Source organism: Pseudomyrmex gracilis, unplaced genomic scaffold (assembly GCF_002006095.1).
Source record: "Pseudomyrmex gracilis isolate BER0280 unplaced genomic scaffold, ASM200609v1 scaffold_119, whole genome shotgun sequence".
NCBI lineage: Eukaryota > Metazoa > Arthropoda > Insecta > Hymenoptera > Formicidae > Pseudomyrmex > Pseudomyrmex gracilis.
This window is the reverse complement of record NW_018020703.1, coordinates 130,360-140,609: the sequence shown is the minus strand read 5'-3', so window position 1 is coordinate 140,609 and position 10,250 is coordinate 130,360. Positions and strand designations below refer to the sequence as shown.

Sequence of the window (10,250 nt, the reverse complement as noted above, 5' to 3'; positions counted from 1 at the left end):
GTTTTCCTCTTTTTTTTTGGTTGGTTATTGCGTCACAGCGGAGTAAATATCAAAGTAAAGCCGGGAACACCTAAGCGAGCAGACCGGTCGAACGGACGAGCGATGTAAAAAGAAAAACGTCTGGACGACGTTTTCTTCAAAGCTCGCCAAGTGATCGGTTATTTCGCTTACCGCTTCGTGTGTCCCCGGTCTAAATTCTTATGTGAAATAGGTGTAGACTAGACTATGCTAAATCACGATTCAATGTTTCTGCGTGTAACTGCGCTCGTTACGCGCGAAATTGAAATCCTCTCGTACCGAGGAATTCGGAATCATCTTTCGAACTGCCATTTACAAAAGTATGTTCGCAACATTACAAAAGCAGAATCGTACGACGTGTTTCTATACTGTATTTGTCTCTAAAGTATGTAGTCTTTTTTTTTTTTACTCAGGACTAATCAATCTTTTCTCAAAAGATCGAGGTCTTAATTCAATCAATTAGTCAAATAGCAAAGTTATTTTAAAAATCATTATGATCCCGCGTTCATACAAAAAGATCATTTTGTTATAATGAGTAAATATTAATTTCACTAAGCCTACAAACTTCTACCGCAACTACGTATGAAAAAGTATAGTACATATCTAATTTTCTGCGTAGATAAAATTAATCTCGGTTTTTGTGTATATTATCATATACGACGTTCTTGCTCTTTTGAAGTTGCTTGTACAAAAACTGCAATAAAAATCGCGCGCGCGTTGTATCAATGCTAAAAAACGGCACAGTTACAAATCAACAACGTGTGTGTCCGATCACAAAAAAAAGAAAAACGAATCAAACTATCTCGAATAAATAAAATTTCATCGAATAATAAATAAACTTTTTTTTCCGTAAATAAATATAAAGAATATTTTCAGTCTAATGACTAGCATGTATCAATTGTGTAAAGCGCATATATATAATCAACAATTTGCATTTAGACGTTAATTAAATGCTCAGCTAAAAAGATAAAATTGTTTTCGATACGTTTGTAAGATATTGTTAAAAAAAACAATTACATATATCCTACGTGTTCCTCTCTTACTTCGAAGAGATTATCTTTCTTTCGAGAAACGCAGAAGTGAAATCTCGTCGCGTGAACGTTGTGTCAAAAAAATTTCGAAAAACGAGCGGATGGAAAGCGACGCTTAAAAACTTTGGCTTCACTCAGGATCGGTTTCTGCTTCGCCGATTGGCAGTATCGCAACGGGACCAGCAGCTGCTAATTTAGCTTTGTACGCTTCCGGTTCGAACCAGCGAATCGGTGCCTGTGATAGAAAGAAAGAGACGTGTTACTTTTATCTTAGATCTTCTCTCTCTCGCTCTCGCTATTTATAAAATTCTATTTATCATGAAATAGCGATATATACAATACTTAGCCTTACCTCGTTACGCGTGTTACAAGCAACATGCTTTTCATTCTTGGTTCGCAAGCCGAAGTGTGTTAGATTGATATTTTTATTTTTTATACGTTAGGGAACATGCAGGTAAGTCGTAAGTTTGTACATCCGAAGCGAGTGGTTTAAAACCGTGCTTTCTCCCCTCAATTTTTTGTTAGCAAAACCATTTTGTATTTGTTTTTTTTAGAACGCTACAATACACTCTGGCTTGCTGTTTTGGAACAAAGTCGGGTTACAATGTTACAACAAAGCTATAATACACTAACTGCTAGTAAAAAAGACATTGGGCGCTTAAACTGCACTTCTTTTTTATTGAGAGCTTATATCGTTCTACGAAGATGAGTGCGCGCGAATAGATGAGTAAGTTTTTTTTTCTTTTTTTTTTTTTTTTTCTAAAATCTACACAATATGTCTTTATTAATACAACGTGTAAGTCGACATACAATTTTTCGTTTGTATCTAGTCTTATTAGCCTCTCTTACGTGTGTGTGTGTGTGTGTGTGTGTGTGTGTGTTTGTGTGTGTGTATACAGGTTCGAACAAAGTTATCCCATTTTTCAATATTCCCTTTATATAACAAAGAAAAAACATAAATATAAAATAACATATATATATATGAGAAAAGTTGCTCTAATATCACAACAAATAACATTTATAACATACAATATAATAAAAAAAGAAGAAAAAATAAAAACATTGTTAATCTCTTCTCTAGACTTGAGAATGTAGGAACGTAGATTTTTATAATAGCACAAAGATAATACTGGACATAATACTCTGTGGGCTCGCGTTATTTTGCAAGCGGATGACGAATGATGATGTATGAAATATACAAATGTAGAAATAATATACACAAGAAAAGATATCACATGTGTCCACGAGACTCGCGCTTACAATTGGTTTTTTGTTCTTTGGTCTTGAATGACTCTTCTGAAAATTTTGCTTTTCTTTTTCCCTTCATCTCTCGTTACCATTATACGAATTGTTCCTAATGCCTACTTACAATATTATACACATATTGCGACAAAAAATTCTCACTAACTTCCTCAATGGAAAATATATGTAATATAACATTATACCAACAATATTAATTTAAATAATATTGAGATTCATATAGCATGAGATTCTCGGTTAGATTGCCTCTTGAGCTTTGGTAAAATTGTTCTTTGGTTATTTTTGTTTTTTTTTTTTTTTTGTGTTAATTCCTTATTAATCGCGATCGAATATAATATAATACGTACAGATTTCATTTCTCCTATCATCTAGATGCGTGCAGTTAAGAAACAATGTTTTATTTGCAATCACACTCAAATCACCACATTCTCGGAAATATAAATTTCCGCGCGCGCAGTGAAAAATATTAACGAATATATCAATAAATTAATCCATATACATATATATGTACAATATATATGTGCGTAAAGGACATGTTTACACCTGGCATGAAATTAATTATTTTTATATGGCACTAATTAACACGGCGATACCATTAATTTGATATCACTGTCGATTGTTTCGCATCAGATAATGGATAAGTTTTTTATCTTTTCTTATTTTTTTTTAAATAAAAATAAAGAACAACATTTTCGCGCGGTTAATTCAAATTCAGATCTTCCAATCCTGAAAAGCTTTCAGAAAGAACTCACGAAATTCCAGTTGCTTCGTCCGGTGACGTCATAGGACACAAAGAATTTGAATTTTGAAACCTCATTTCACTCTCTTGTTCAAGGTACTCAGAAAAATGCAGAATTTGGGAGACTTTTGGCAAAGAATATCATTTAGAAGTCAAACAAATTTTAAAATAAACATGTCCCTTATATATATATATATACGTATACATATTAATAAATTAATATATAGAATTAATATTGTGCGGTTGTCTGAAGGATCTTCGCAGCGTGGCAGGGAAGATTAACGCGGTAAGTATTGCATTGGTATATGATTAGCGTTCCTGTCGCATAATGGTACCTTACGAACTATATTGGGACATTCCTTTTGAATTCGCGCCCAATCAGCGGGGGGCCGCTTCGCGTACGGACCCGACGCGCACAACAGCAGAAACTCGTACGTAAGTTCTCTTGCTTCTGGAACTGAGTAAACAATAAACAAACTTTGTGAATGTTCACGAAGAAGAGAAATTCCAGTCCGGTTTCTCAATTACGTTACACGCCGTAAAGAGCGACCGCGTTCAGCGAAGCGCAACCGTTGCGCAATTGTATGCACAATAATTTTATGGGTTTTCCGGTGTCGAGCGCCTCAACGGGAACTTTCAACATGACGAAGAACATCACGCAAATCATCGCGTTCCGCTGAACGCGGTCACTGTTCACACGAGCGCTTTAAGAGATAAACAGCTCGGACGCGTTCTAACGTCAATATTTCGACTAATCTAATTATCGTTACCAGCATATATATGCAAGAATGTTCTATTCTTTCAGAATTCAGCCTTCACTTCGAAAAAACACGGATCTTCGCTACATTTCAACCTGATAATCAAACCGATCGAACAAAAACAAAGTACTTTTTTTCTATGTCGCCCGATGACGTCACTGAACGAAATTATCAGTTTAGCAAATCATCATTTAGAAGACTTTTGTTATTATCATTTGAGCTGAAAAAAATATTCCGAGTATGTTTGTCCGGTTGCTGTTATTTTCACCCTTTCTCATTTCAACACACTTGTGTTAAATTGTTCGAAATATGGTCTTACCTTGTTGAGTTGAGTTTTGCTCAAGAATCAAACGAGGCTTGTAAGTTTCTTCGCTCTCTGAAGAAGTCGCAGCGCTGTCTACACTCAACTCCCGACCTACAGCGGAAGAAGCGTTCATGTTATCCAACGGTGACAACGGCGTGCAAGGAACGGAAGGATTGGTGATTATAGGAAAGTTGGGCTCATCCTCATAGTTGAAATATTCAATTCCGCTGGTGAAATTCTCCGAATCGCCTAAAAAATGCTCATCCAGCACCAATTTTGCAGTCTGCAAAAAAGAAACAAAAAATGATGATTTCGTATAAATTTACGCAATTTTTGAACACATACATACATATATGATATTGATTAAAAAACTCACTCTGACGAGGTCGAGGTTGGAGCCCGTGATTTTGAGAGATTGATTCCCGACAGTGACCGTGTACTTGTACTCGCCTATACTGGCGTCGTTGGTGGAGAAACTGTGCAAGAGGGAAGAACGCATGCGGGAATGATGATGGTGCTGATTGTGCTGCAGCCGGTTGCTCTCGTCCGACGCGCTACTGTTCAGAGACGAGCTGGAACCACCCATGGCGCTCTTCTCGGCGCCCGAAGTCTGCTCCAGCCTCACTGGTGACGCATTTCGTTGAATCGTATCTTTGATTAAGTCCTTCGCGTAACTGACATAAAAAAGAGACAAAGCAATTACTTTAAAAAACTTGTCTTGCTGAATTTTGTATATAGATTTTATGTAAATTTGTTCAACCTACTGAATCTTGTCCTCTGACGTTCCCGTAATTTGGACAAGTCGTTCTTTAGCTCCAGGGTTTACTACAAAACCAGAACAGGATATCAATATCAGAATTTTATAAGCCAGTTTTCTTAGGATATCCAAACAAAAATCAATGTTAAGATATTTATGCACACATGTCGAGTAAGTTAATATATTAAAACAAGTCTAGTGATACATTAAGTACCGTTAAAGTATCGCCAAGCGGTCAGTACACGATGTATTTAATGTTTTACTTGGACATCTCAAGAAACATAAATTTATGTAAAAAACGTTTTTACACGCACGAACACACGATATTAAGAAAAAAAAAACTTTTCATGTGAGTTCATCGTACACATGAGGGCCGTGATGTGATCGATCAATCGACCTGGCACACATATGTGTTAATAATAGATGTGATAAATTTTTGTTTCAACTCTTTCGAAGCTGCGAGCTCACAATTCATACATCTCACAATGAAAAAGCTGTTAAGAGTAATTTACATTCCGCAAATAAGTAATAATACTGTACATTACGCATCAGGTTGACTGAGAAGAACAGAAAAGAGAGAAAAAAAAAGAAAATTTCTCTCATCTGTTCACTCATAACAAAAAGAGTTTCTCGTCAACCTTATACGTATTTTGTTTTTTTGTCACCACATAGAAAAAAGTTAAAGGTATTTTGCACTTCTCAATTAGTAGTTACTCGAAACGAGCTAAAATCACGCTAGTTAGGCTTCGTATAATATAATCTTCATGCAAGTTAAGGTGCGCAATGTTTTTGTAATATAAATTTTATTAATAAATTGTGTGAATTTCTCGCATGTGAAACTCGATGAAAAGGGAGTGATTAGAGACGTATGTTTGAGACAAGAAACTCTGTTCAATTAATATAGTTTGTTTTTTTTTGTTTTTGCAGTGCATGAGCACAAAATGCTGTAACAAGCCAGTGGCGGATTCATTCACTGCTTTGTATTTTTACCTCGCTGGAAGGAGATGATCGTCTGGCTGAGCTCTTCTATCATATGAACTCGCCGCCCTTTTATTCCCATCACTGTGTTTTCGTATAAATTATGTAACACATTTATACGAATCGTGTGTGTGATCGAGAAAAAAATATATAAACTTGACTAAAACTGCATTATCTTATATAAAATTGAAACGCTCTATTTTACATTAAAAAAAAAAACTATGAATAATTACAGCGCCGTTATATCAAAAATGTGGCAATCAATTTCCACATACCGCGATGAGACGAGATTGGATACACCTGTTTAATTTGTAATTTTAACACAATGAATAAACAATTTTATTACCTTTTCCCGAATCGCTATTGCGAATGACGACCTCATCTTTGCAATAATTCTTTCCCGGTATGCGCGTAGGCTTAGCAAATTTTCCGCTATTTTTGATTACTTCACCGGGTCCCAGGATCGGCGCCGAAGTGGGTGAAGTCATCGTCAATAACGGGGACAAGGAATTCGTCGGTGTGTCGGGCACCGCCTCGGTCTGTCGATCAAAATTGTTTAATGAAACTCTAATTTTTAAAGCGATCTAGAGACAAAATATTTTAAGAAAGATATAAAGAGAAGCTGTAATAGAGATTTATGTACATTGTCTAGATGCGATAACTTTTGCATGTAGTACACATCCATCGAATCGGTGTGACGCCATTGTTTTGCTCGCAGCTCAATGAGTTCCAGCAGATGAACCCTGGTCGTCAAATCTAATCTGTCGTCCTGGCTTCCATTTCTGATTGCCACAAAGGCTCGATCCAGCTGATCTGAAGGAATAAAAGTGAGCAAATCGTTATCAAGAAAACAAATAATTTAGAATGCGCTGCGAAGTGACTTACCTTTGTAAATAGCTTCTAATTTATTAGCATAGAGTTTCAGATGACTACACATGGAAATTACATTCATTTGCAGTGTTCGATCATGGAAGCCATTACTCAGTTGCATTGCAACATTGTCGATTAAGGACACTATATCCTCTACTGCAAAATCAGAAGAAACAAACTTCATTTATTGCTGATCAATATTGTGTAAAAGATGTGTTGATATTTCACAGAATTTGTAAAAACACAAAAATGTGGATAAACAATTTTTGTACCAGTCGTGATCCGCCCATCGACGGTCGAATTGCGCTGGTTTAGTTTAAGCGGTCGTGGTTTCTCGAGCTTCTTTACAGCCCTCGCTCTATTCAATTGTGCAGTAGCCATTGTGACCCTACAATAAAGTTATACACTTACTTTTTACATCTCACATTAACCACAAAGATAATTAATCAAAATTGAAAAATATTTGGAAAAAGTATATTGAAACTAGATTATATTATAAAAGTATATTAAAACTAGATTATATTATAAAAAAGTATATTAAAACTAGATTAAAAGTTAAAATTACTCTTGTATAAACAAATTTTAACAATTATAATAATTGTGTGACAACGTTTTTGACATATAACTCATACTTTTAAAAAAAATATATAAATTTATATACATTAAAAATATCCTGTCAGATTGTTTTACAAAATGTGTAATTAAATGTCGTTAACAACAGTGAAGATTAAAACTCACTGAATTTATAACAACTCTCTTATGTAGATTCCTAGTTCTAAAACCCGATTACACTAACGCTCGACAATTTCACCGTTGGAAGTGAAAGAGCCGACGCACGCGAGAGAAAGGCAAAGACACAACAATTACAGGTAAAGGAAACGCGTGCAAAAAAAAAAAAAAAACAGGAATGGAAGAAACGCGAGAAAAAAAAAACAAATATAGACACGTCAGTCAGAGGGAAACGCCAAACGTAAACACACGCGCTTCAATATTCGTACATATTTTTTCGTACAACAAGACGTGTCTGCATCTTTCTTTTCGAAAGGAGAGAGAAAAGGAGGAAGCGGCGATAGACACAGAGAGTCGAATAAAGAGAACAGACACTCGAGCGAGAGAAAAAAAAGAGAAAGAGAAAGAGACAGCGAAGATAGAGAGAGAGACAGGGAAGAAGAAACAATAACACGAAAGCTCAGGTTTAATTACACTCTTCTATTGCTCTTTTATATTGCGTTTTATTATCTCTTCCGAAAGATAAACTAAAACGTTCATTTAGCTTCGGAGCTTGATAGACGGAAGCCGAATCTGAAATGCAACCAAACCAAACACACAGGGGAGAAATTATTTCTGGCGTTGTTTGTATATGTACACGATCGCGTGCATCATATACATCTCGCACAATATTACACATATACACGTTATGCATACGTGCACACATACATACAAAGCGCATGCGAATAAATCGTCGGGACTGACGCGGCGAGTTAATTGCATCGGCGAAGTCTTTCGCGGAATTCCAGATATGGACCGAACGGCGGAAAAACTGCGTCGCCGCGAAAGAAAACGGCGACGTTCCCCGACACAAGCTACGTTCAAGGAGTCTCTCACACGTATACGGCACATATACACACGTACCTTTCGCGAGATCCACCGCTTCGTCGGCCGTGCAACGGATCAACGACACGCAGATCGTCCGATTGGGATCACGGGTGCCTCGTCGACGTCGTTGTGCCCTCACTCAATGCAGTTTTCCGGCACGGTACGCACACCGTGGGTATAAATTTAGAAATAGTGCACACCGCGCACCAATGGCGGCGGAACTAACCAGAAAGTCGTCTCCAGCCTAGACGCGCGAAGTTTCGAACGCGAGATTCGCACCGCAGTGATTAACGATGATTACGAATGATGTGGACAAAAGAGATTTTTGACCATTTTTTATTGTTATAGACAAAATATATGTACAGATAGATATTAGAATTATTATTGCAAATAAAAGTACAACAATTTATTTACGTGTAACGTCGGATACAAAGATTGAAAAACATTTGTAACATGATGTGGTTTTTGCATTGATTAGAATTCGTTATTTGTGGAAAGAATCGTGTTTTTTTAGAACACGAAAAAACTAATGTAACACTTCTGCGTTTCTTTTATCTTCTTGGATAGATATTTTTAAGAAATTTTTAATATGTACGTACACAAAGCGTGCAACATATTGTTATTTGAATCGCGCGGGATTTTTGTAAACTGAACTTTATAGTTCTCAGCCTAATCTTGTGTTAGCGCTGCGATAGTGCTAACATGGCCGAATACACACTGTGATCTCCGATTTGCCGAAGTTTTGTTATTGTAAAATTAAAAATTACTATTGACCATAAAGTTGACAGAATGTCTTTGTCAGCTGGGAGAATATTTTCATTCAACAGTACATTATTTTAATACTTCAGATTTTATTAATTATAATAAACAGATAATTTAGTTTATATACACTTAAGTAACGTATAATATTTTTTCTTCTTTGCAGTTTTAAAAAGGTGGCAGTGTTTAAAACCTGTTGTTTGCAATACTCATCTTCAGCATAATCAGTTGTCAACCAATGTTCAACCGTATGTTGAGCAAACAGGTGTGTAAAAATACATTTTATTTTTAACCTTGTTGTTTTGGTGTCTGGATGTAAAACAAGTGTACATGTAATTTATAATTCTCGATAGAAACCTCGGAGACTTCAACGATAGATCCCCTCAAGCATCCTGATTTCTTTCAAGTCCACAATCTGTTCACTGTCAAAGATCTGTACGATGCAAGAGTGCACTACGGCCACAAGGAGACCATGCTGAACGAACACATGGAGACGTTTGTGTTCGGTTCGAGACTGGGTCACTTGATCATCGATCTGGATCAGACCGCCGAACTGCTGAGACAAGCTCTGAACTTCACCGCGCACATAGCCTACCAAGATGGTATAATCCTGTTCATCTCGCGAAATCCACAGGCCACGCACATAGTCGACAAGACGGCCAAAGAATGTAAGGAGTTCGCGCACACGCGTGCCTGGCGGCGAGGTCTGTTCCCGAATTCAAAAAACATGTACAAAACGATGGCGCGACTGCCTGATCTGTGCATCTTTCTCAGCACACTTGACACCGTCATGGCCGAGCATACAGCGGTGAGACACACGGCCAAGATGGGCATACCCACCGTCGGCATAGTTGACACGAATTGCAATCCAAATCTCATCACATATCCGGTACCCGGAAACGACGATTCTCTCTGCGCTATAGAACTGTATTGCTCCCTTTTCAAGGAAGCTATCCTGAGAGGTAAAAGTGCCAGGGAGAAACTGACAAAACCTGTGGAAACTATGTAAATCGGGTAATTAATACTGCAAATATATTTACATATAATTGTACAAAATAGCCGTTTAAGCTTAATATACATCTTTTTTCTCTAATTGAAGATTTACATAATACAACGTTTACTCGTTTTAATATAATAGGACCATATTTAGTTTTAATAATATAAACATATAATGAAAACA

The 10,250-nt window shown here is 36.7% G+C and overlaps 2 protein-coding genes across 5 annotated transcripts; one reads left to right on the top strand and one right to left on the bottom strand.

Annotated features, from left to right (window-relative positions):
* Position 1: 1 nt before the first annotated feature.
* Positions 2-8,436, bottom strand: LOC109856441 (eukaryotic translation initiation factor 4E-binding protein Mextli). Of its 4 annotated transcripts, none has more exons than XM_020431728.1 (11): positions 8,348-8,436; positions 6,988-7,103; positions 6,731-6,871; positions 6,489-6,658; positions 6,192-6,384; positions 5,858-5,929; positions 4,875-4,935; positions 4,487-4,784; positions 4,126-4,393; positions 3,384-3,505; positions 2-1,284 (listed from the first exon to the last, which is right to left on the bottom strand). In XM_020431728.1, the coding sequence occupies exons 2-11, from the start codon at positions 7,094-7,096 to the stop codon at positions 1,180-1,182; spliced, it is 1,539 nt and encodes a 512-aa protein (XP_020287317.1). In that variant the 5' UTR covers positions 7,097-7,103; positions 8,348-8,436; the 3' UTR covers positions 2-1,179. The 4 variants fall into 4 exon arrangements, with proteins under 4 accessions (XP_020287317.1, XP_020287318.1, XP_020287320.1 ...); XM_020431729.1 differs by having other exon boundaries at positions 3,389-3,505; XM_020431731.1 differs by lacking the exon at positions 3,384-3,505.
* A 571-nt stretch (positions 8,437-9,007) lies between these two features.
* On the top strand, positions 9,008-10,188 carry LOC109856445 (28S ribosomal protein S2, mitochondrial). The gene is made up of 3 exons (XM_020431735.1): positions 9,008-9,137; positions 9,237-9,335; positions 9,424-10,188. The coding sequence occupies exons 1-3, from the start codon at positions 9,101-9,103 to the stop codon at positions 10,077-10,079; spliced, it is 792 nt and encodes a 263-aa protein (XP_020287324.1). The 5' UTR covers positions 9,008-9,100; the 3' UTR covers positions 10,080-10,188.
* The last annotated feature ends 62 nt before the right edge of the window (positions 10,189-10,250 follow it).